We start from the raw sequence: 21,285 nt of genomic DNA, 5'->3' as shown, positions 1-21,285 counted from the left end.
CTAGAAACATAGTCTAACTTTCTCTTAATGGATTGCCCTCTTTTTGATCTCCCCCAATAAGTATACATCAAGCTTCTGTTGGCAACATATATTACTTAAGATGGAGCTGTGATATGTATACAGCAATGCCATGACTGTGCTCTTCATTTGTAGATCTAAGTATAATATTCCTTTTTAGCTGTCAGGACGATCTTGAGAAAGACATGTTTGATGGAAATAGTGAGTCAATATGTTTTTAATGTTGGGTCTACCTTTCTGTTTGTTGACTTGAAGTACAATGAATTCACAATCTGCCATCTACATGATTGGGTGGGTGCTAGATTCCCAACGTTTGTAAAGGGGTTTCCTTAATAGACAGTTAGTAAATTCTTTATCAGTGGTAAAAGGTATATAATGTATAAGCAATGGCTGAAAATACTCTTCCCTCCAGGGTTGGGTGTTGTTTGTGGTTGGTTTTTTTCTTGTTTGTTTGTTTTTTGTTAGTTTTTAAACATTTTGTTATACTGCCAGATGATGGGCAGAAAGCCCCTTTTGGAACAAAATCTGAAATTTCGTTGTAATAATTAGCAGCAATAGTTAGACAATAGGGGTTAGGTGATTTGTCCAGGATCACACAGCTAGGAAATATCTGAGGCCAAATCTGAACCTAGGACCTCTTGTCTTCAGGCCTGACTCTTATCTACTGAGCCACCTAGCATCTTGGACTCATTAAGCAATAAATAAAGAAATTCTAGTAATATGTATCATGAACCATATTATAACAACAATAATAATAGTAATCAATATTTATATGGCTCCTACAATGAACCATGTGTTATGCTAACACTTTATGAATATTATTTCAATTGATCTTCACAAAATTCCTGGGTGGTAGGTGCTGTTTTTATCCTCATTTCACAGTGTGAGGCCAACAGAAGTTAAATGACAAGGACAGCCAGCTAGTAGGGTCAATGATTTAGGTTTGAACTCAGGTCTTCTTTACTTCAGGCAAAATGTTCTATCCCCACTGCCTTACTTAGCCATATTATATTATCTGTCCGGGGGTGGGGGGTGGCTTTCCCCATAAATCCTAGATACTCTTTATACTATTTTCCTTGATGTGCTCAGGAAGCCATTTCTGTTGGCTTATTTCTAGTCCAAAGTTAAACTTGTTCTCTTTGTAAAATGGCCTTTGGCAGATATTGTTGATTTTGCATTCCAAAATAACATGAAATGGCAGAAATCTTGTGAAGATGACTACATGAAAAGAAGTAAGAGTAGTACAGAGGTACCTTTGGAGAATAGCTAAGGACTGTAAAGGAAAATCTGTGGCTTTCTTAGTTTCATTAAAGGTTTACCAAGTGAGAGTGAGGAAAGGGACATTGCTGAACTTTCAATAAATTTTGCTAGTGGAGCACAGAGAAGGCACAGTTAATCTGGAATTCACTTATCTTTGCCTTTTGAATCAGTCAGCAAGTATTTGTGGAGCTCTTGCTGTGTTGTAAGCATGATAAACCAGTTGATACTTCAGTCATATGTGGTTACATTTACTGCCTTTGAACTAGGCAGCATTATTGATGTGTGAATGGGCTAAATAGATCTCTAAAGTCAGTAAAATATAACAAAGGAGCATCAATTTTAATCAGAGGAATTAGTATCTGGCTTGACATCTAATTGTGAATGGCATATTTTGACTGTAGGTTAGGAAGGTAATTTGTGTTGGCAGTGTTATGATCCTTTTAAGAAGGATATCTCTTCATTTGAATCGTAGCCATGATGCTTTCTGTTGGGAATTTCCCTCTTCATTGCCAATGTCTTCACAATTTTTTTTGAAGACTTGAGGAAATCATTTAGAAGCTCTTCTGTCATGTTGTGTAGAGAATCAGTAGCAAAATTTGATGTACAGAATGGGAAGGCTTAAGCCAATTAATCATTGAAAGAATTTCAGGTTTTTATCATATGTTTTGTATATGTTAGACTCCCTCATAGGGAAAATTTGGTGTTGCCTATAGAGCACAGTCATCAACTTCCTTTGTCCTTTTAGGTTTTGGTGGAAACACTAGTGGGAATAGTATTTTTGGAAGTAAACCAGCTCCTGGTACTCTGGGAACAGGACTTGGAGCAGGCTTTGGAACAGGTAACTAAATACTGGCACCACGGGAAAGTACCTAAAGGAAGGAGGGAGTATTTGTCCCTACCTTCAATTTGGCTTTCATGCTTCTACTTCTCACTGTGTTGGGATACTACAGGTGGGAGGACCAGATTTCCATTTTCACAGAACAGATGCTAAAAGTGTATGTGTGTTTTTTGTTTTTGGTTTTTTTGGGGGTAATGCTGTTATAAGAGCCCTTCAACTAATGGCTTATTTATCCTGGAGGCCCCCCATTTCCTTTCTTACTAACCCATGATTCTTTGTAAAATATACTGAACTTTTGTGATGGGATGTTACAACATCCAGAGGACTCTGGGCCTTGATACCCATGGTAGCATATGATCCCATTGCAAGGCTTTTTGTGTTAGCCTTTTAGTTAAATAGGTTAATCTCTGTTTAGGTATTTGTGAATAGAAAAACCCAGTAACTAGCAGCTGCCATCAAAAACTCTTATTTAAAAGAAAAAATTAGTTGGATTTTGTGGCAGTACAATTTATATATTCAGAAATGCAAAACTCTTACTAACAGTTTGGTGAGGTAGGTATCCTAGCTTCAGAAATATTTTATTCACAGAGATGTGTCTTTGCCTTGAAATAAATGGTGAAGTTTGAAGAGTGAACAAAACTACTGAAATCTTAGTCACTTGAATCTGTTATAGCTCTTAAAAGAGACTATTTTGACTGACAGTCTTTTTTTTCACTCCTCTTCCCAAAGCTCTTGGTGCTGGGCAGGCATCTTTATTTGGAACCAACCAGCCCAAGATAGGGGCAGGGACTTTGGGCACAGGAGCTTTTGGAACCCCTGGATTTAGTGCTACTACAGCCACCTTGGGTTTTGGTGCTCCTCAGGCTCCTGTAGGTAAGTACTGTGCCTTTGTAAAGTGTCCTTGAGTCATATCACCCTACTGACCTTAAAAGCAATCAGCATAACTTATTTCTGGTTATCTAGTCTGAGGTTATAGAATTTCTTACATATTCTTCTACCATATATGAAAATGATTATTTAATTTGTTTTTTATACAAAAAATAAAATGAAAAAATTATTACTGAGAAATTATTATTATGGGGAATTTGAAAATGAACCTTGAATATGTTTTATAATTTTCCTTAGGTACTAATGCTAGTGTCATTTGTTTAGCTGCATTTAATACCTAATAGGACCATTTAAAAGAGATTATTCTAGTTGGATAAATGGCTAGGGGATGAACCTTCTTGAAGGCAATGCCCTTTCTTTTACCAGTGTACAATAGGCCATTATCTTTGGTTGAATATATGTGCCATATTAGTACAAGAAACTTACTTTGCTTTTTCTTTAACTTAATGAAGCTTTGACAGATCCAAATGCTTCTGCTGCCCAGCAAGCCGTTCTCCAGCAGCATATCAATAGTCTAACATACTCACCATTTGGAGACTCTCCTCTCTTTCGGAACCCCATGTCAGACCCCAAGAAGAAAGAAGAGGTAAATTAGAAACATTTTAGGGACTTGTGGAAAATTCCTTGTCAAGGAAAGGGAACTTTGTAGACAAAATCACTCGTGTGCTATTTGGAGTAATAGCATAGATCAGTGATGGCAAATCCATGGCACAGGTGCCAAAGATGGCACGTAAAGTGCTCTTTGTAGGCATGGGTGCATGCATCCCTCCCCCTTGGGGAGGGGATAGGAGCTACTCTCCACCTGCCTGATGACATTTGTTTCACATCCCCCACTTCTCTGCCCATCAGCACAGAGAGTGGTTGGTTCATAGTGGGTGGTTCATACGTGGAAGATCTGGAAGGGAGAGGGCGTTCCTCATTCACCTAGCCCTCTACCGAGCAGCCCAGTGGGAGTGCTTCCTCCCTTCCCTGTGTGGAGTAAGGGGGCAGGACAGGGTGGGTACAGGGCCTGGCACGCCATCTTTGTACGGTTCTCCATTACTGCCAAGGATCTAATCTCAAACCCTATGAGGTATGACTAGTAAGAAGTGGGTTTATCATTTTCTTCATTTGGTTACTACTATTAATGTAAACAAAGGTGGTAGTAGCTCTTTTTAATAGCTATGCTATGCTCTTGATTCACTGAGCTCATTGTTGTATAAAATTCCCATTATGTCATTGCTTTCAAAATCTTAGTATGGGACTTTACTTTTATCCTTGACAAATTTAACTTGCTTTCAGTCTTATTTTTCTAGCCTACCTGATTGAATTTTTATTCAAATTCATGTCCCTTTAATAAAGATAACCTTTATTCTTTATCCAGTGCTGAGTAGAGGTTATGGTTAGAGCAAAGAAATAAAGCCCTGTGTTCTGCCTGCAGAGCCCTTTCCAAGGTTCACTCCTCACCTTACTCAGCATTTATTTTGGGTTCTCTTGAGGCAGCTAAGACTACTGCTATCCTATATATTTCTCACATCCCCAATGTAGGGATATTACCATCTTATTTCCCTAATTCAGACAAATGGGATTTTTTGTTATGACGTGCCACAGTTACCTTTTGGTGTCTGTATTCTGTCTCACAATTGGAAATGACATAGTACAGGATCACAGGTTCTTTGGATGTCCTTATATCAAGATTGAAGATAGGTTGCTTGCACTGGGTGTTTCCAACCCTGTTAGGACCATGTTGAAACGGAAATTAATCTTCAGAGGATTTTGAAACTGAGTCCTTGCTTTTTGAAACAGGGTATATGGTTTTGGTTTTGTTTTGCACTTGTCAATTATATTTTTTCCTCAGCTTTAAATGGATATGTAAATATTATATTGCCATCTTTTACATTAGGTAGTGATCCTTTTTTTGTCAGCAGTAACAAAAATATGACTATGGATTATATTTAATGCTTCTTGGTTTTCTTTTGCAGAGATTGAAACCCACAAACCCTGCTGCACAGAAGGCTCTGACCACCCCTACTCACTATAAATTGACGCCTCGCCCTGCCACTAGAGTCCGACCTAAGGCTCTGCAGACAACAGGGACAGCCAAATCCCACCTCTTTGATGGGCTAGATGATGATGAGCCCTCTCTAGCCAATGGAGCATTCATGCCCAAGTTAGTTTGTACACATTAACATACATTTAGAAAGAGCAAAGTTTTCAAAGTCTTATAATTGGTTTTCCTTTGTAAGCCTTTTGATTCCCTTTTTTTCACTTTTTTTCAGGTGCTCTTTGTGTAGTCTTAATTCCATGTACATGGCTTCCTTAATGAGTTCATAATATGAATGATTTAGTATCACAGAAATCTGAAAGGATAAATAGTTTTCCCCTCATTCCCAAAAGCCAAAACTACTCTTAGCATTTTGAGTAATTAAGGTTTTTTTTCTAATCTTGTGGATTTTTATGAACTTTTTATGAAGGACCATCTTGGTCTTTGAACACATTTTCGTTATTTTTGTCTAAATTTTATTAAGACAATCTTTTAACAATTCCCATTTCCCTTTAGAAGTTGTGTAATTTTTTACAAAAAAAAATGGTAGCCTATGTTTTCATTGTTGCAGAGAATCCAAGATTTATTTATTCTCTTGACACTTAATGTGCTAAACTTGGTTTTGGATTTTAATATATTTTAATGTACTTGTATTAAAGTGAAATAGTAGTGGACCCTGCAAGTTAAAGATTTTAGTTTCTCAGGGATTAGTAAATCAATCTGTGGCTACCCATAAAGCAACTGATGTTATATAATAAGTGTCTCTAAGACATTGTCCCTGGTTTTTAAGAACTTCTTAATGTAGGAATATCCTTATTTAATCTTATTATCCCACATACAGAACATAGATAAACTAAGTACTTACTATATAAAGAAAAGATCTTGAGTCTTACAAAATGAGCAATTCTAGAGTTCCTTTGTTTTTTTAATTTAAGAAATCCATTTTCTTTACTCACCTCCAAATGGGAGAGGGAGGGTGCAAAATTCATGTAACAAATATAAATAATCAAGAAAAACAAATTACTACATCGTGTTCAAAATAATTGTGTTTCGTTCTGTGTGCTAAGTCTGTCACTTCTCTTTCAAAAGGTAGGTAGCTTGTTTCTTCATTTGGTCCTCTGGAATTGTGGTTAGTTATTGTATTGCTAAGAATTTAAATTTAGTCTCTTAAAAATTGTTTTCATAGTTGCTGTCTGTAAATTGTTCTCCTGGTTTTCTTTGTTTCACTCTTCATCAGTTCATACAAATCTTCCCAGGTTACAATGAAAATGCCCCTTTCATTATTTCTTATGGCACAATGATATTCTATTATGTTATACACCAGCCACCCCTCCACAGTCCCTTTTAAGAATAAATTTTACCTACCCAATTGAAGAGAAGAGTGAGTGTAACCATTCTGGAAAAGAATTGCATAGTTCTTAAAAATCGGTGGAATTGGATCAGATCAAACCTATGTAACTTTATTAGGTTGAGACTGGAGTCTGCAAAGACTAAAACAAAAGTTATATTTTTACACTTCTACAAAGGCTTACTTTTTTTTCCTCAGAAAATAAAGATATGAAATGGGGCATAATTATTTATTTTCTTCCCATTTCATTTTTTTAAAGTATATTATCATCTCTTTGTTGTTTATACTCATAGCATTGTCTTTGGATTTTTAAGTAATAGAGGTAGATTATGCCATTAAAAAAAAAGACAACATCTTTCTTGGCATATTTAAAATATATATCATGAAAACTGACTTGTCTTTTTTTTTTTTTAAGCCCATATCTTCTGTCTTAGAACCAGTACTAATTTGTTGGTTTTGAGACAAAGGAACAGTGAGGGTCTAGGCAGTGGAAGTGAAATTAGACTTGCCTAGGTCACACATCTAGGAAGTGTCTGAGGTCAGCTTTGAACCCAGGACTAGCTACTTCTTGACTTGCCTTTTATAGGTGGAGAAGCACTAGATGTAGTGCTAAAAGCACCAGAATTAGAATCTGGAAGGTCCTGGGTTTAAATATCAATCTACCTCAGTTTATTTGCCATGAAAACACTTTGTGAACCTTAACATATATTATCCACTAGTGTATAACTTAATGAGAGTTCATTTTATTATATAAACTTTTATTGCCTGAAGTAGAATATATATGTGTGTGTACATATATCTATATCTTCTTATATATAAAATCATATAGTAGGATGATGCCTTCATATATGTGTATATAATCAGGTATAATCATTGGATTTGAGGGGTTGCATATGAAAATAGAATATATGTTTAGTATCCTTTTTGTAATAAATATATATGTATACATTGACAGGATTGTGGATGGATGGGCAGAGGAACAAATTTCCAAACACCATCTCTTTTTTTATCCCTTTTGATCCTTCAATTTTTGTGCCTCTCTCTTCAGTATATATTTGTTTATTGACTGTTTTCCTTCCTCTCAGCTCATATCATTCACATCCTTGTGCTTGTTTTTATCTCATGTAAAATTAAGAGATAGGTCTCTTTCAGTCTCTTCTGGCACTATGTTTATGATACTCTGGTTGAAGCTAAATTCCTTATGATCACGTTCCCTCAGGTTTACACCTTTGTCTGTGTAAGACTGTGAGTAGCAGATACTTGATGATTTCTCTAGCAATCTGAAACACATTTGCAATATTTAGTCAAAGGAATTTTTTATACACACAACCTGTTATTCCCTATTGTTTTAGTTTTTAAAGTAGATGTAGTGCAACAATTTAAAGTTCTTAGGTTTCAGTCTTTTTTCTCTATTATGTTCATCTTGTAGGAAGAGTATTAAGAAGTTGGTTTTAAAGAATCTCAACAACAGCAACCTCTTTTCTCCTGTTAGTCGGGATGCTGACGACTTGGCCTCGCCATCAGATTATCCAGAGAATGGGGAGAGGTATGCTGAAGTGTGGTGAATTGTTAAGCAATTGAAAGAAAACTGTATCTTGAGTCTTAAAACTTTATGTCTTATAATTGATATTAAGTGTCAGTTCCAAGGCATTATAGCAGTAAGAGTTAGGCAATTAGAATTAAGTGATTTGCCTGGAGTCACACAGCTAGGAAATGTCTGAGGCCAGATTTGAACCCTGGACCTCTAGTCTCCAGGTCTGGCTCTATCCATTGAGTCACCATCTGCCCTGACATCCTAGGAATTGTTAGTAGGGAAACTACCTTACATTTTAGTACAGTAAATATCCTGCTTTTATGTTATTTAACTGTCAACTAGCATTTATTAAGCACTTTGTTAAGTGCTGGAGATAATAAAACAAGGAAGAACATAGTCCTTACCTTCAGGGAGCTCACAGTTGAAAGGATAACATGCAAATATCTGAACTTAATATATATACATGCAGAAGGAGAGTAATCTTACTGGGTGTTGGGTGGCACAGTGTATAGTCCAGAGCCCTGAACTCAGAGTCAGGAAGATCTGATTTCAAATTCATTCTTAAGCATTTATTAACTGTATGACCTCAAGCAAGTCACTATACATTACATCTTTTTGCCTCAATTTCTTTATCTACAAAATTGGGTTAATAATAAACTTGCCTCATAGATTTTTTTGTGAAGATCACATAAGATTTTTAAAAAATGCTTTGCAAACCTTAAAACACTGTGTAAATGCTAGCTCTTATTCTCATCATTCATATCAGAGGGAAGACACTAGGAATTAGGTTGGGGGCTATCCAAAAGTGAGATTTTAACTTAGTTTCAAGTGCAGAAGGAAAGCAATTGAAACATGGATAGCCATTGGAAAGGCATAATGTCAGGGCAGCTAGGGGCCTCAGATGAGATAATAGACCCTGGACTCAAATCTGGCCTCAGATACTTCCTTACTTTGTGACCCTGGGCTAGTTACTTAACCCCAATTGCCTAGCCCTTACCATTCTTTTGCCTTGAAATGTATGTTTTGTAGAATCTAAGACAGAGAGTAAGGTGTTCTTCCTTCCCCCACCCAATCTAATGACTTGCTGTTTTATCTTGAAAGTTAATTGGCATATAGTTGGTCAAGAACTATCAAATATACCTTGATATCATTATTTTCCTTAGATTTACTTTTCTTAACAAAGCTGTTGATGAGAACCATCAGCAGGATGGGGAAGATGACTCTCTTGTGTCACGATTCTATACCAACCCCATTGCCAAACCCATCCCACAAACTCCTGAGAATGCAGTAAACAAACACCACAGCAGTGCCGATGACTCCATTGTCGTGTTGAACATGCGTGGTGCCTTACGAAATGGCCTGGAAGGAAGCAGTGAAGAAGCCTCTTTCCATGATGAGTCTTTGCAGGATGATCGGGAAGAAGAAGAGGAAAGTACTTACCATATCCATCCAGCAGGTCAGAGTTGAATTAGAAGAGCATTATTGCTTGTTAGAGGAAGGAATGTAACCTCTTTACTAAGGGTCTTAACAACCTTTATCAAGCCCAAGAACCTGATCCTTTGAAAAATAATTGCCTTGATAATAGTTATCCACACTTCAGAAGCACCTACTTGGACCCTAATATCTTAGTCTTCAGACCTTGTACATTAGTAGGCTAAACTAAATTATCTAGTTATATTGAATAGAAGGCTCTTTGAATGGTACCTCTTGTTATGGATAATGCCTGGACAATGCCTGCCTAGTCAGCAGATCTTAAAGTGAGCTGTAGTGGCTCTGATAGTATAATCATTTGTTTTATTGCCTGGAGGTGTGCTCTCCAATACTGTATGATACCCCTAATTGTTACTTTCTTTAAATACTAGAAATTAAGGATAACTACATACTTAATGTATGACATCTCCCTTTGTGTATCTTTAAGCTATCTGTTTTCATCTTAGTGGGCAGTCTTCACCCAGAAGCCCCTCTCCTGGTGAAGACTCTTTTTAGATTTAGCTAATTCTCAGAAAACACACTTTTCAATTTGGTAAAATTAAATACTGTTTTTTTTTATTAATGAAGTCTGCTGTAACTATGCAGTGATGTTTGACCAGAGAAAGGTTTTAGTGAAGCAGAGCAAATTTCTTAACCTAGATAAGTCTAGCATTTCTGATACAATGGAAGGAAGGGTAGATTTATGGTCAGAGGTTCTGAATTAATACATTAGCTCTGCCACCTTGGTAACCTTGGAGAAGTTACTTCATCTCTAAGCCTCAGTCTACTTGCTTATAAAATGAAAGGCACCCTTGTCCCTTCAATTCTAAATCTCTTCTCCTAGTGCTTCTATTGTGTATAGGTATTTATGTCTTTCCTCATTAAATCCTCCAAATTTTTCTTTCTCCCTATATTTCTACTTTATTCTTTTAGACATATTTCTTGTATTACCCTCTTGCCATCATAGATAACTACCAAGACGATTAGATCATGATTGAGCTTGCTTGGGGAAAATACCAATACAGGGTGTCCCAAATGTCTTAATGTAGATTAAGAGGCAATGAAGTTTAGTAGGCATAGAGTAGTATTTGGAAACTTCTGTCAAAGAACTTTTCACCTTAGTTCTGAGAATATAAGGCTTTAAAAATATAGAAGTAGATGTATGGGAAGCATTATGTTAGAGTAGGAGTGTTAATTGGGCATAAAGTCCTTGTCCAGACTAATTGTATAACTTCAGGCAAATTATTTTTTATCTCTGTTCTTCATTAACTTTTTCTTTCAAATGAGAGGCATGAAACATAAGCTCACTTTTAAACCCTGACATTCTGTTGTTCCTTTAAATTGTGGTGGTCAAACTACACTGAAGAGTGACTCTGAAGTTAAGGATGTTTATATCTTAAAAACAATAAAGATCTTATTTAAAAATATAAAAAAAACATTCTTAGCTTGATGAGTATAAGCCCAATTTTCTAAACCTTGTGTTAAATAAATGAAACAATATCCACTACCTAGCCCCAGTTAGATTTTCAATTTTGTTTCCATGTCTGTTATAGGCATCATTCTCACCAGAGTTGGCTACTATACGATACCTTCTATGGATGACCTAGCCAAAATTACCAATGAAAAGGGAGAGTGTATTGTAACAGATTTCACCATAGGTCGAAAAGGTGAGTTTACCTGGTGTTAATATATGACTTCTGGAAAGGAGATATAGGGTCTTTCTCTCACACAAACAATTAAACTGATAGGCCTTGGGGCTTTTTGTTTTGTTTTTTTTGTTCTTGTTCTTTAATGAGTCAGATCATTCTTAAAACATTGGTCTATCACTATAGAGGCCTGCATGGGGTGACTATGTGTTACTATGAGTGTACTCAAATCTTGGCATCACTGTAGGGAACTTCTGTGGTATTAATGTAGAATTCTGGATATAGCTGGAACTTGCCTATTGTGAAAGAGAAAGCCAAAGTTTGGGGGACGTTTTGTGTCTATGTGTTCTCTTTGGGTAAATAGCAGTAATTCCAGTTGCAGCATCTTTGGCATAAGGGGAGACTCTCAGACTCTAACCTTGGAGGCCAGTGGAGTAAAGTGGGTAGATGGGTGATGTAGTAGTGCATTATGAAGATGGAGATGGACTAATAGAACATTGCCTTTCTGAGTGCAAGAATCTGACCAGGGAAGGAAGACTTAAAGAAGTAATTAAAACATCTCTATCTTCACAAAACCAGAGTTGTACTGTTTCTGGCATGATATCTATATCCTAATTTTGTCTTTAGTAATAAAGATATGCAATGAAGCTAAAGGGAGGCATTTTCTTGATGAATATATTTTCTTTTTGTCAGAAAAGGAGAATTCAGTTTAAAATGGTGGTTGTGAACATGGTTCAACAGTATTGCATTTATGTTGAGGAAATCACAAACCTTCCAGTCATGCTCAGATTAATTGATAAGCTTCAAATGGTTACAGTGGAAATTGAGCATACTGAGTTGCATGCTGGGAGCTAAGATCATAGAGTAAATGCTTCATTCCCTCAATCCCTACACAAACACACACACAAAAAAAGAAAAGAAATTACATCATAACAAAAGAAAGCTAGAGTAACACACTTCATTGTAATAAGAAGAGAGAGTATTCCAAGCAATACAACATCTGTGAGAACCAGAAGAACTTGGAGTAGCCCAACATGTTGCAACTCCACCAGAAACAATGAAGTTTCAGAATGGGAACAAGCCCAAACCAAGCCACTCTGCACAAATATAGAAGGTAGGAAACCTACAAACTCTGGAAGTAGAGGAACCTACTCCTAAGTGGCAACAAAGTACTTGAGGCAGCAGAGCCCAGAGCAGGGACAAGCCCAACCAATGAAAAAAATGAAACAGGGGAACTGGTAACACAGGGTCCTAAGTATAGCTGGACAAAACAAAAGTAGCCAGGCCTACTCCAAGATCAGAGAAGAACCGTAACAGGATAGATATGGTAATGGGGGGACAACTAGAAAAATCAGCAAATGCCACCCCCCTCAAAAAGTTCCTTTAGTGATGGGAAGCCAAAATACTTTGAAAAAACAGGAATGCCAAAAAGGAAACAAAGTGTGAGAGATTGGCAGGCCTCAAAAGAACCCTTGGAAGTTTAAAAAACCAAAATAATAAAATTGACAGAAAAACTCAACAGCTCGGAAAAATTTCACTCAAGAAATCAACTTCCTAAAAACTATAATAGGCATAAAGGAAAATGAGGCACAAAAATTCCTTGGAAATAAATCTCAAAAATAAAATTGGCCAACCTGAAATGGAGCGCCCCCCGCCCCCCAAAAAAAAATTACTGAAGAAGACAACTCTTTAAAAAGTATTGGCCAATTGTAATGGGAAATACAAAAACTCAAGGAAGAAAATAACTTCTTAAAAATTAGAATTAGACAAATATAAGCTAATGAAACCATGTGATGTTAGGAAACATGTAAGATAGAATTTTTTAAAATGAACAAATAGAAAGCAACTTAAAATACCTCGCTGCAAAAATGTCTGACCTGGAAAATAGATCCAGGAGAGCTAATTTAAGAGCCATTAGAATACCTGAAAGCCACAATCCAAAAAGAGCTTGGGCACTATATTTCATGAAATCATCAGGGAAAACTGCCATGATATCCTCAAACAAGAGGGAAAGCTAGAAATTAAGAAAATCCACTGATCACCTCCTGAAAGAGACCCCAAAATAAAATACCCCAGGACTATTATAGCCAAATTCTAGAACACCCAGGCTAAAGAAACTCCAAGCAACCGGAAGAAAACAGTTCAAATATCGTGGAGCCACAGTCAGGATTACATATTACCAAACAACATCAACATTAAAGGACCAGAAGACATGGAATATAATATTCTGAAAGGCAAATGATCTAGGACTACATCCTAGCAATACATACTTAGCAAAACTGAACATAACCATCCAAGTGGGGAAAATTGCAATTTAATGAAATAGAGTAATTTCAGACTTTCCTGGCCAAAAAAGCAGAGCTATAAAGAAAATTTGATGAACATATTTGACACTCAAAAGAAATATAAAAAGGTAAAGTAAAAACCTAAGGGTTTGGATAAGGTTAAATTTAGTACATTCAAACTTGAGAAGGTGATAATTGAAATGATTGCAAGATACCTATGAAAGGTATGGTACATAAAGCCTATAAGATACTTAAAGTACCTTAAAGAACTTTATCACAATGAGAACAATGAAAAGGAATATACAAAGAAGGATCAAATCTGAATAATATGTACTGAGGCCCAAAGGGGAAAAAAGAGATTAGAAAGGAACACATGGGGAGGAGAGCTAGAAAGGGGGTAAATTAACTCATTAAGAAAGACATAAGAGGCAAATATATTGGAGAAGATAGAGTGTGGTAGCTCTGCTTGAACTTCTCATGGGAACTAGCTCAAAGTGAGAACACCCATAGTCAGATATAGAACCTACTTTATCCTATAAGGGAAAAGGCAGGTAGGAAAAAAGGGGGGGGTAGGGGAATGCAAAAAAAAATGTACATAAAGAAGCATGGATTGGGTGAGGTAGTTGTCGGGGAAGAAGAAAAAAATCTATGAAATTGGAAAGTCTAAAAGGAGAGAAGATGAAAAGGGGAGAATAAGATGGAAGAGATCAAGTTGCTTCCCATCTCTGTGAAGGGGGTGGAAAGAGACAGAGGGAGACAATTTGGATCATATAATTTCAGAAAACTTATGTGGGAAATTGTTGTTACATGTAGTTATAATAATAAAAATAGCTTTATGGAGAGAAACACAATAAGTAATCTTAATTGAATGTGAATATGATGAACTCGCCCATAAGAGGATAGCAGAGTGGATTAAAAACCAGAATCTCACAAAGTACTATCTAAAAGAAATACATAAAAAACAGAGACACAAGTAAGAAGATAGGAGCAGATGCCTCAGCTAGAGAAAGAAAAAGTGTAAAATTTTAATCAAAAGAGATAGAAAGGAAATGATGTTACGATAAAAAGCACCATAAACAATAAGACACTATCATAGTTATAGATGTAGAAATAGAGTATGTTCATTTAACTAAAATATTAGCAACAATCAAAGAACAAAGAGACAACATCAGCTTTCCAAGAGCTTCAGGTAGAAACCTATGGATCTGTGGAAAAGTGAGGGTGGAATTTATCTTGGTAGCAAATGAGCTTTGTACCCATATCGTGGGGGTAAGGGTGAAGGAGTTAACATTCACAGGGTTATGGCGGCTAGAAAGGGTCTGAGGCCAAATTTGAACCTAGGACCTCCCATCTTTAGACCTGGTTCTCAATCCACTGAGCTAACTACCTGCCTCCACCAAATTAAGAAAGTGAATAAAAGTTGAAGTTTGAAAGCTTAAAGTGATTTAATTGGCTCCTCATGAAGTTTTGTTTGTTTGAAAGCACAATAGAACTTTTATTTTCTTCTTGTGTCCAAGCTGAAAGTGAAAAGTGGGAGCAAGTGCGTTAACAAGTGGGAATCTTTATGTTCTCCTGTTCCACTTTGAAAATAGTTAGATTTGGGTCAACAAACAAGCATGAACAAAAATTTAGAAGACATTCCTAAACATAGGGATATTTTAACACTTTTTTCTTCTATGGAACTGATGTATTGAACCATACTAGTTGAAATTTATGGAAAAGAATTAAGAGAAGATTCTCTTGAGAATTTCTCAACAAATATTTTTGTTATACAAAGGAAGGTGGAAGGACCTAAAAAATAAGTTTGTAGAAGATAAGATTAGGAAGATGGCCAAGTTTTATATCACTTTAACAATGAATGGGATGGCCCAATTGAATTGAAGTGATTATTTTCAACTTCGTCGCCAAAACTATGTTTGCTAAAGTAAAGTTGGAAGGAATGACCAACTTTCAGAGGCTAAAGGACCTAAATAAGTTGCTCAATTACTAATCTCAGAAACTGAACTTACTTGTCGGTAATTAACACTTTATAAAAAAGGAGGAGATAGTATATAATTAAAGTGAGATACAATACCTTAATGATTTTAAGAAAGCATTATAGTTGGAGGTCATACACAGTTCAGTATACCTATTGGGGTTTTTTCCTCTCATTTCCTACTCCCTTGTCTGAAATTTAAAGCATAAGAAAAAATGTGAATTTATTTGGACATTATTTCCTTGATTTTATTTCATTTTTTCATTAAGTACAAGAATATAATACAGATATGTATCAAGTAATCAAAAATTGAGTTGTAATTTAACCAATATCTTTTTATTGTTGAAAATTCTTTACACAATTTTATCAGATTTTTATCTAGTAATTTTTAAAATACTATTTGAAAAAACAAATTAAAAGCTCCCACCTGATATTATTGAAAATGTAAATCCTTGAAACAGGATTTGAGTGATACTATATGTATAACCTAGTGATTGCTTGTCAACTCTGGGAGAGGGGAGGAAGACAACAGGAATCATGTATCCATGGGGGGAAAAATTAAAAACAAGACAAAATTAGAAGTAAAAAAATTAAATCCTTGGTAAATCATGAATAGTTAACGGCTGATTATGTGAATAAGATTTCTGTGGTTGTGGTACAGAGGATTGGTTTTAACTGTTGGCTTTGATTTCTAGGTTATGGCTCAATTTATTTCGAGGGAGTGGTCAATTTAACTAACCTCAACCTGGATGAAATTGTACATATTCGTAGGAAAGAAGTCATTGTCTACCTGGATGATGACCTGAAGCCTCCTGTGGGAGAAGGGCTAAATAGGTAATGAAAGCATCCTTTTCATCTTTATGATGGAGTAATTTTTCTTTATGCAATGTGGTATTTCACTTCAACAATATTTATGAAGCACTCACTATTTGCTTTTAGTATTCCTTGTGCCCATTGTTAGAGATAAAGATACATACCATACAGACCTCTCCAGGAACTTGCATTCTAGTGGAGTGTAAAGCCATTGTGCAAATAATTATGTTTAGGGAATTAGAACTGAAAAGTAGAGGTTGAGGACTAACACTGGGAGAGGTCAGTTTCCTGTAGATTGAGAATTACAAGTCTTCATGGGAGAGGTGGCATCTGAATTAAACCTTGAAGAAAAGGATGGAAGTGTCAGGGTAAGGGATGGCTTATTTAAGACATGAGAATGTGACAGAGGCAGATTGAGAATGGAATGAAGAAAGCAATTCAATTTAGGTGAAATATTATATACTTCCCCATTTGAGGATGCATGTTTGGTTTAGCTTTTTTTATTATGAATTTTTTTAAATATGAACATTATTTTTATACCAAGAACAGGAAAAAGAAAGTTTTACATGAAACTGAATTTCTATTAAAGTATATAGTAAATTTCAAATGATGATACTAGGACTACCTGTTTGTATCTTATCCTTTTCTGAACATCCTTCTGCTCTCATGTTTTTAAATCTTTCCTTTTTGTCTCTTTTGCATCATTATTGCTGCCCACCTAATCCCTCCCTTCTCCAACTCCATGAAAAATAAAAGCCTGCCCTGGCATATAAATAAATATAGCCAATGAATCATTAAGCATTGACTAAGTTCTACTGTGTGCTAAATCTTGAGTTAGGTATTGAGAATTTAAATAAATTTAAAGTTAAATATCATATAGTTGAGGGATAATAGTAGTTGGGAGATTAGGAAAGGTTTTGTGGAAATGGCAATGCTAGCTGAGTCTTAAAAGAAGAAAAGGATTCTGTAAGGCAGAGGTGCAAAGGGAAAGCTTGTTCCTAAGAAGGAAAATGACTAGCACAAAAGCATGCAGAAGAGGAGTGTTCTAGGTAGAAGAAAGCCGGTGTGGCTGGATTACTTAAAAGTTTAGAGTTGGAAATACTGCAAAATGAAGCTGGAGGGGTTGTAATGGGCTTCAAAAGCCTGAAAATTTTCTATTTTAGTCTAGTAGCAATAGAGAAATCTAGCAGTTGTTGAAGGGAGAGTATCCTGGTCACATCTGTACTTGAGGAAAACATCTGGCAGTTGTGTGAAGGATGCATTGGAGAAGACAGAGACTTAACCAATTTGAGCCATTGGATTAGTCCAGATGACAAGGTGACTGAGAATAGAGAGAATGGGATTTGTGGTAAAGAATTGAGGAGTCAGATAATATTTAGATTGCAAGCTTGGCAAACAAAAATTCTTGTTCTGTATAGAGAAATTAGGAAGTTAGGTAAAAGGGCGAATTTTGGGGGAAAGATAATGAATTCTCTTTTAGTTGTGTTGTGTTGGAGATGTCTTGAGTATATAGAGTTTCAAGTCAATGCAAACCAAACTGACATATTACTCTTATCTAAAAATATTTGTCTCTAGTAGAACACATGTTTGAACAAGTATTCTTTGTAGTAAATTCTGAGTTAATTTCCCATCTCATACATTCGTTTCTAAAAGTTCTGTCATATTGTAAAATTCTGTGATTCTTTGACTCCTCTGTTTCCATTTCATCTCTTAAAAAGTTGCTAAATCATGCTGCAATTTCTCTAAAACACTTCTCAGAAATAAACATCTTCCTTCCTTTTTCTGTAGTAGAAACATCCCTTTAATTTTTCATTACATCCCAATCCTTTGGTCATGTTTTTCTGACTTCTGACCTTAGTTGGTCATTAGTCAGATGGAAGAGTCTTGTGAAAATATCCTTTGAATATTTTTGATCATTTAATGTCTTTGATTAAATCTTATAAAATAACTCCCTTATTTAATAAAAATAGCTAAGTGGCCCTATACTGGGCCTGGAGGCTGGAAGACTCATCTTCTTGAATTCAAATCTGGCCTTAGATACTTAGTAGCTGTGAGATGCCTCAGTTTCCTTATCTACAAAATTAGTTGGAGAAGGAAATGGCAAACCACTACATTATCTTTGCCTAGAAAATCTCAAATGGGGTTACAAAGAGTCAGATATGACTGAAATGACTCAATAACAGCTACATTGATTTCCCTACTTCTTTGTAAGTAATTTTCCCCCATCCAGTTTTAAGATAGTCCATCTAAACACTTGTCACTACCTACATATATTAATGGAAATGTTCTCTAGGTCTTTTTCAAATTAATTATGCCAGCTATAATAGAGTCTGCTTGACTTTTTGATCCTTTTCTCTTGTCCTGGAACTCTTATTTTAGGCAGTCAATCTCATCTCTTATGAAAATCACTACCACATACATAGTGTTTTATTAGGTGCCCTGGGGTCAGTAGAGTACATGGTACCTCCCTTAAGGAGCTTTTGTATAGTTAGGAGACATGTCTGGAAAAGAAAAAAATTTGAAACCAGTGTTTGTGACTAACTCATTTTTTGTTTGTGTATAGGTTTTGTTAAGTTTCAAGAGCTAAAATATGGAATACTTAAACTTGACTTTTGTGTTTAACAGACGGGCAGAAGTTACCTTGGATGGAGTTTGGCCAACTGACAAAACTTCTCGTAGCTTAATAAAAAGTCCTGAACGACTAGCTGATATCAACTATGAAGGCAGGTTAGAAGCTGTTTCACGCAAACAAGGTGCCCAATTCAAGGAGTATCGACCAGAGACTGGTTCTTGGGTATTTAAGGTACTACCATTTAATTATTTTAGGCTTTTTATTTATTGGATCATGATTATAGACAGAGTTTGAAGGAGCTTTATTTAGAAGCATCTGATTCAATTCTCAGTGATCAGTTCCTTATCTTAAAGTCTCCTTAGAAGGAAACTCTCTTCCCCCATCCCCCTTTTTTTGGTTGCTTATTCCATTATTTTGGTTTTAGTGTTCTGGGGGCTCACTAAAAACTCTGGTTGGAAATACAAGCCTGTTCTTCCTCACCCTCCTACGCCCATCTATCAGTATGGAAAACATTTGGGGGTAGTGTAAAAGACTACCGTTAAGCTGATGATCTTTTTCATTACACTCAGTTATCTCTCCACAAGGCAAAATCATCTGAGCCATATTTTACAAAACTGTAGGGGTTCAGTTGCATTTGACGAAGTGTGGTTGTCTTGTCTCATCTGGCCAAATTATTGATGACCTCACTAACAGTTGTATTATGAGTAGATCCTAGGGGTTCATTTAAGATCAGAGAGATTTGATCATGTTGAAGGATGGCAAGGAGACTGAAAACCATGTCAGAAAAGGATCCTTTGAACCAGTATTTTTATCAAACTGATCTCACTTTTATCAAACTCCTACCAAAATTAACCCTTAACAGAATTTACTTTGTTTTGTTCCCCTCCCCCAATTTACTTTGAATAAATACATTTATTTAATTTGCATAGTTTGCCTCCCCTCAATAAAATGTAAAATACATAAAGGTAGAGACCATTGTTAATTGTGTTCCTGTGACTCCATTGCATGGCCCACAAGAGGCTAGATAAATAGAGATAAATGCTGTTTATCACCTTTCTTACATTCTGTTTCATCCTCCTGTTCAATTCTTTTTAGGTTCTGCCCTGGGGTGCCAGATAGGGCAAATTTACTCCTCCTACACAATAATGATAAAAATACTGAGATTAATTTTTTAGTTCAGATAGAAAATAGAAAGGAGGAAAGAGATTATTACTCTAATATCTTATGACTATACCTAAAATCCTAAACCTATCTAAAACTTCTAAATAACCCTATTCTGTCTATTCTAACAGGTTCTTCTGCCTGGCAGACCAGGCCTAAACTTGTATTACATTACTCCTACCTAGAAATATTTTCACTACCTCTCTACCTAAGCTAATAAGTAAACCTTAATCACCTACAACCTCCTTAAATCTGTTTGTTTCAACTGTCAGTAGTAAAACTTCCAGTCAAGTCTCTTGACTGAGAGCTCGAAAGATAGACCTCCTGCTCTCTAGGGAATCCAGAGGCTAAAGTCCCTAAACTTTCAGATGTCTCTTTCTTATATATCTTGTCTCCTAGGTAACAGAATTTTCAGCTCTCACAGAAGTCTGTCAGAACTTTTCTCAGCTATGCAGCTCTTAGTTAGAAATCATTCTGCTCTTTAAGAGATAGAGGGAGATTAAGAAAATTCCTTTAACAGTTCCAAGTAACTAGTGAGCTAGGAAAGCAGTTGGGTGAAAGAGGAAAGGCCTAACCTATATAGGAGGTGGCACTTGAAATTAGCCTTGAATGAGACTTAAGAATTCCAAGAGGCACAAGTTATAAGGAACAACATTCCAGGTATGAGGGAGGACCTGTGTTAAAATCATGGTTTGTCTAAACCATGTCAAGAATGAAAAGAACTAATGTGAAATACTTGAGTATGATAGTTTGTCACTAGATCATGAAGGGCTTTAAATACTAAAGAATAGGATTTTTATCTTGTCCTAGAGACAACAGGAAGCTACTAGGACTTTGGTATTTTGTTTTGTGGAAAAGTACTTTTTATAATACCATGTTGGAGACAGCTAAGTAGCTCATTGGATTAAGAGTCATGCTTAGAGGTGAAAGATCCTGGGTTCAGATTTAACCTCAGATACTTCCTATGTGTTTGAACCCTGGAAATTCACTTAACCCTAGTTGCCTAACCCTTGCTGCTCTTTTCTCTTAGAACCAATACACAGTGTTGATTCTATGAAAGAAGGTGAGGACTTTTTTTTTTTATTTAACTCACTATGTATGTGAGGTATAACTAGGACCAATCAGCAAAAGTTTTAGAAACAGATGCTGGTTCAGTAGGACAACCTGACAGTCCTATGGGGTTGGTATGTGATGAGAAGTCTTGTGGATATAGTTTTTATAACAACTGGTTATATTGAGTTCTACCTTTTTCTAGGTCTCCCACTTCTCAAAGTATGGCCTACAGGATTCTGATGAGGATGAGGAGGAGCATCCATCTAAAGCGGAAGCAAAGAAGTTGAAAACGGCTCCCATGCCTCCTGTAGGCCAGCCAGTACCACTTCAAATGGCTCTCAATGGCAAACCTGCTCTTCCATCCCAGGTAGAAACTGGACAGTGAATTTGAACAGAACCGG

General features: G+C 36.1%; 1 protein-coding gene across 4 annotated transcripts in view; it reads left to right on the top strand.

Moving 5' to 3' along the window:
- Window positions 1–21,285, top strand: part of NUP98 (nucleoporin 98 and 96 precursor) — a 101,517-nt gene that overhangs the window by 47,261 nt on the left and 32,971 nt on the right. For 3 of the 4 annotated variants that reach the window (XM_001370235.4, XM_007491076.3, XM_056795054.1), the window contains exons 11-20: window positions 2,024–2,116; window positions 2,846–2,989; window positions 3,457–3,590; window positions 4,966–5,153; window positions 7,805–7,921; window positions 9,073–9,365; window positions 10,933–11,046; window positions 15,981–16,119; window positions 18,724–18,901; window positions 21,087–21,251. In XM_001370235.4, coding sequence (XP_001370272.1) covers window positions 2,024–2,116; window positions 2,846–2,989; window positions 3,457–3,590; window positions 4,966–5,153; window positions 7,805–7,921; window positions 9,073–9,365; window positions 10,933–11,046; window positions 15,981–16,119; window positions 18,724–18,901; window positions 21,087–21,251 — 1,565 coding nt within the window. The remainder of the gene's footprint in view (window positions 1–2,023; window positions 2,117–2,845; window positions 2,990–3,456; window positions 3,591–4,965; window positions 5,154–7,804; window positions 7,922–9,072; window positions 9,366–10,932; window positions 11,047–15,980; window positions 16,120–18,723; window positions 18,902–21,086; window positions 21,252–21,285) is intronic. The other variant, XM_056795056.1, reaches the window with a different exon arrangement.

Source organism: Monodelphis domestica, chromosome 4 (genome assembly GCF_027887165.1).
Source record: "Monodelphis domestica isolate mMonDom1 chromosome 4, mMonDom1.pri, whole genome shotgun sequence".
Taxonomy (NCBI): Eukaryota; Metazoa; Chordata; class Mammalia; order Didelphimorphia; family Didelphidae; genus Monodelphis; species Monodelphis domestica.
Note: the sequence above shows the minus strand (reverse complement) of the source record. Positions and strands in the feature narration are given on the sequence as shown.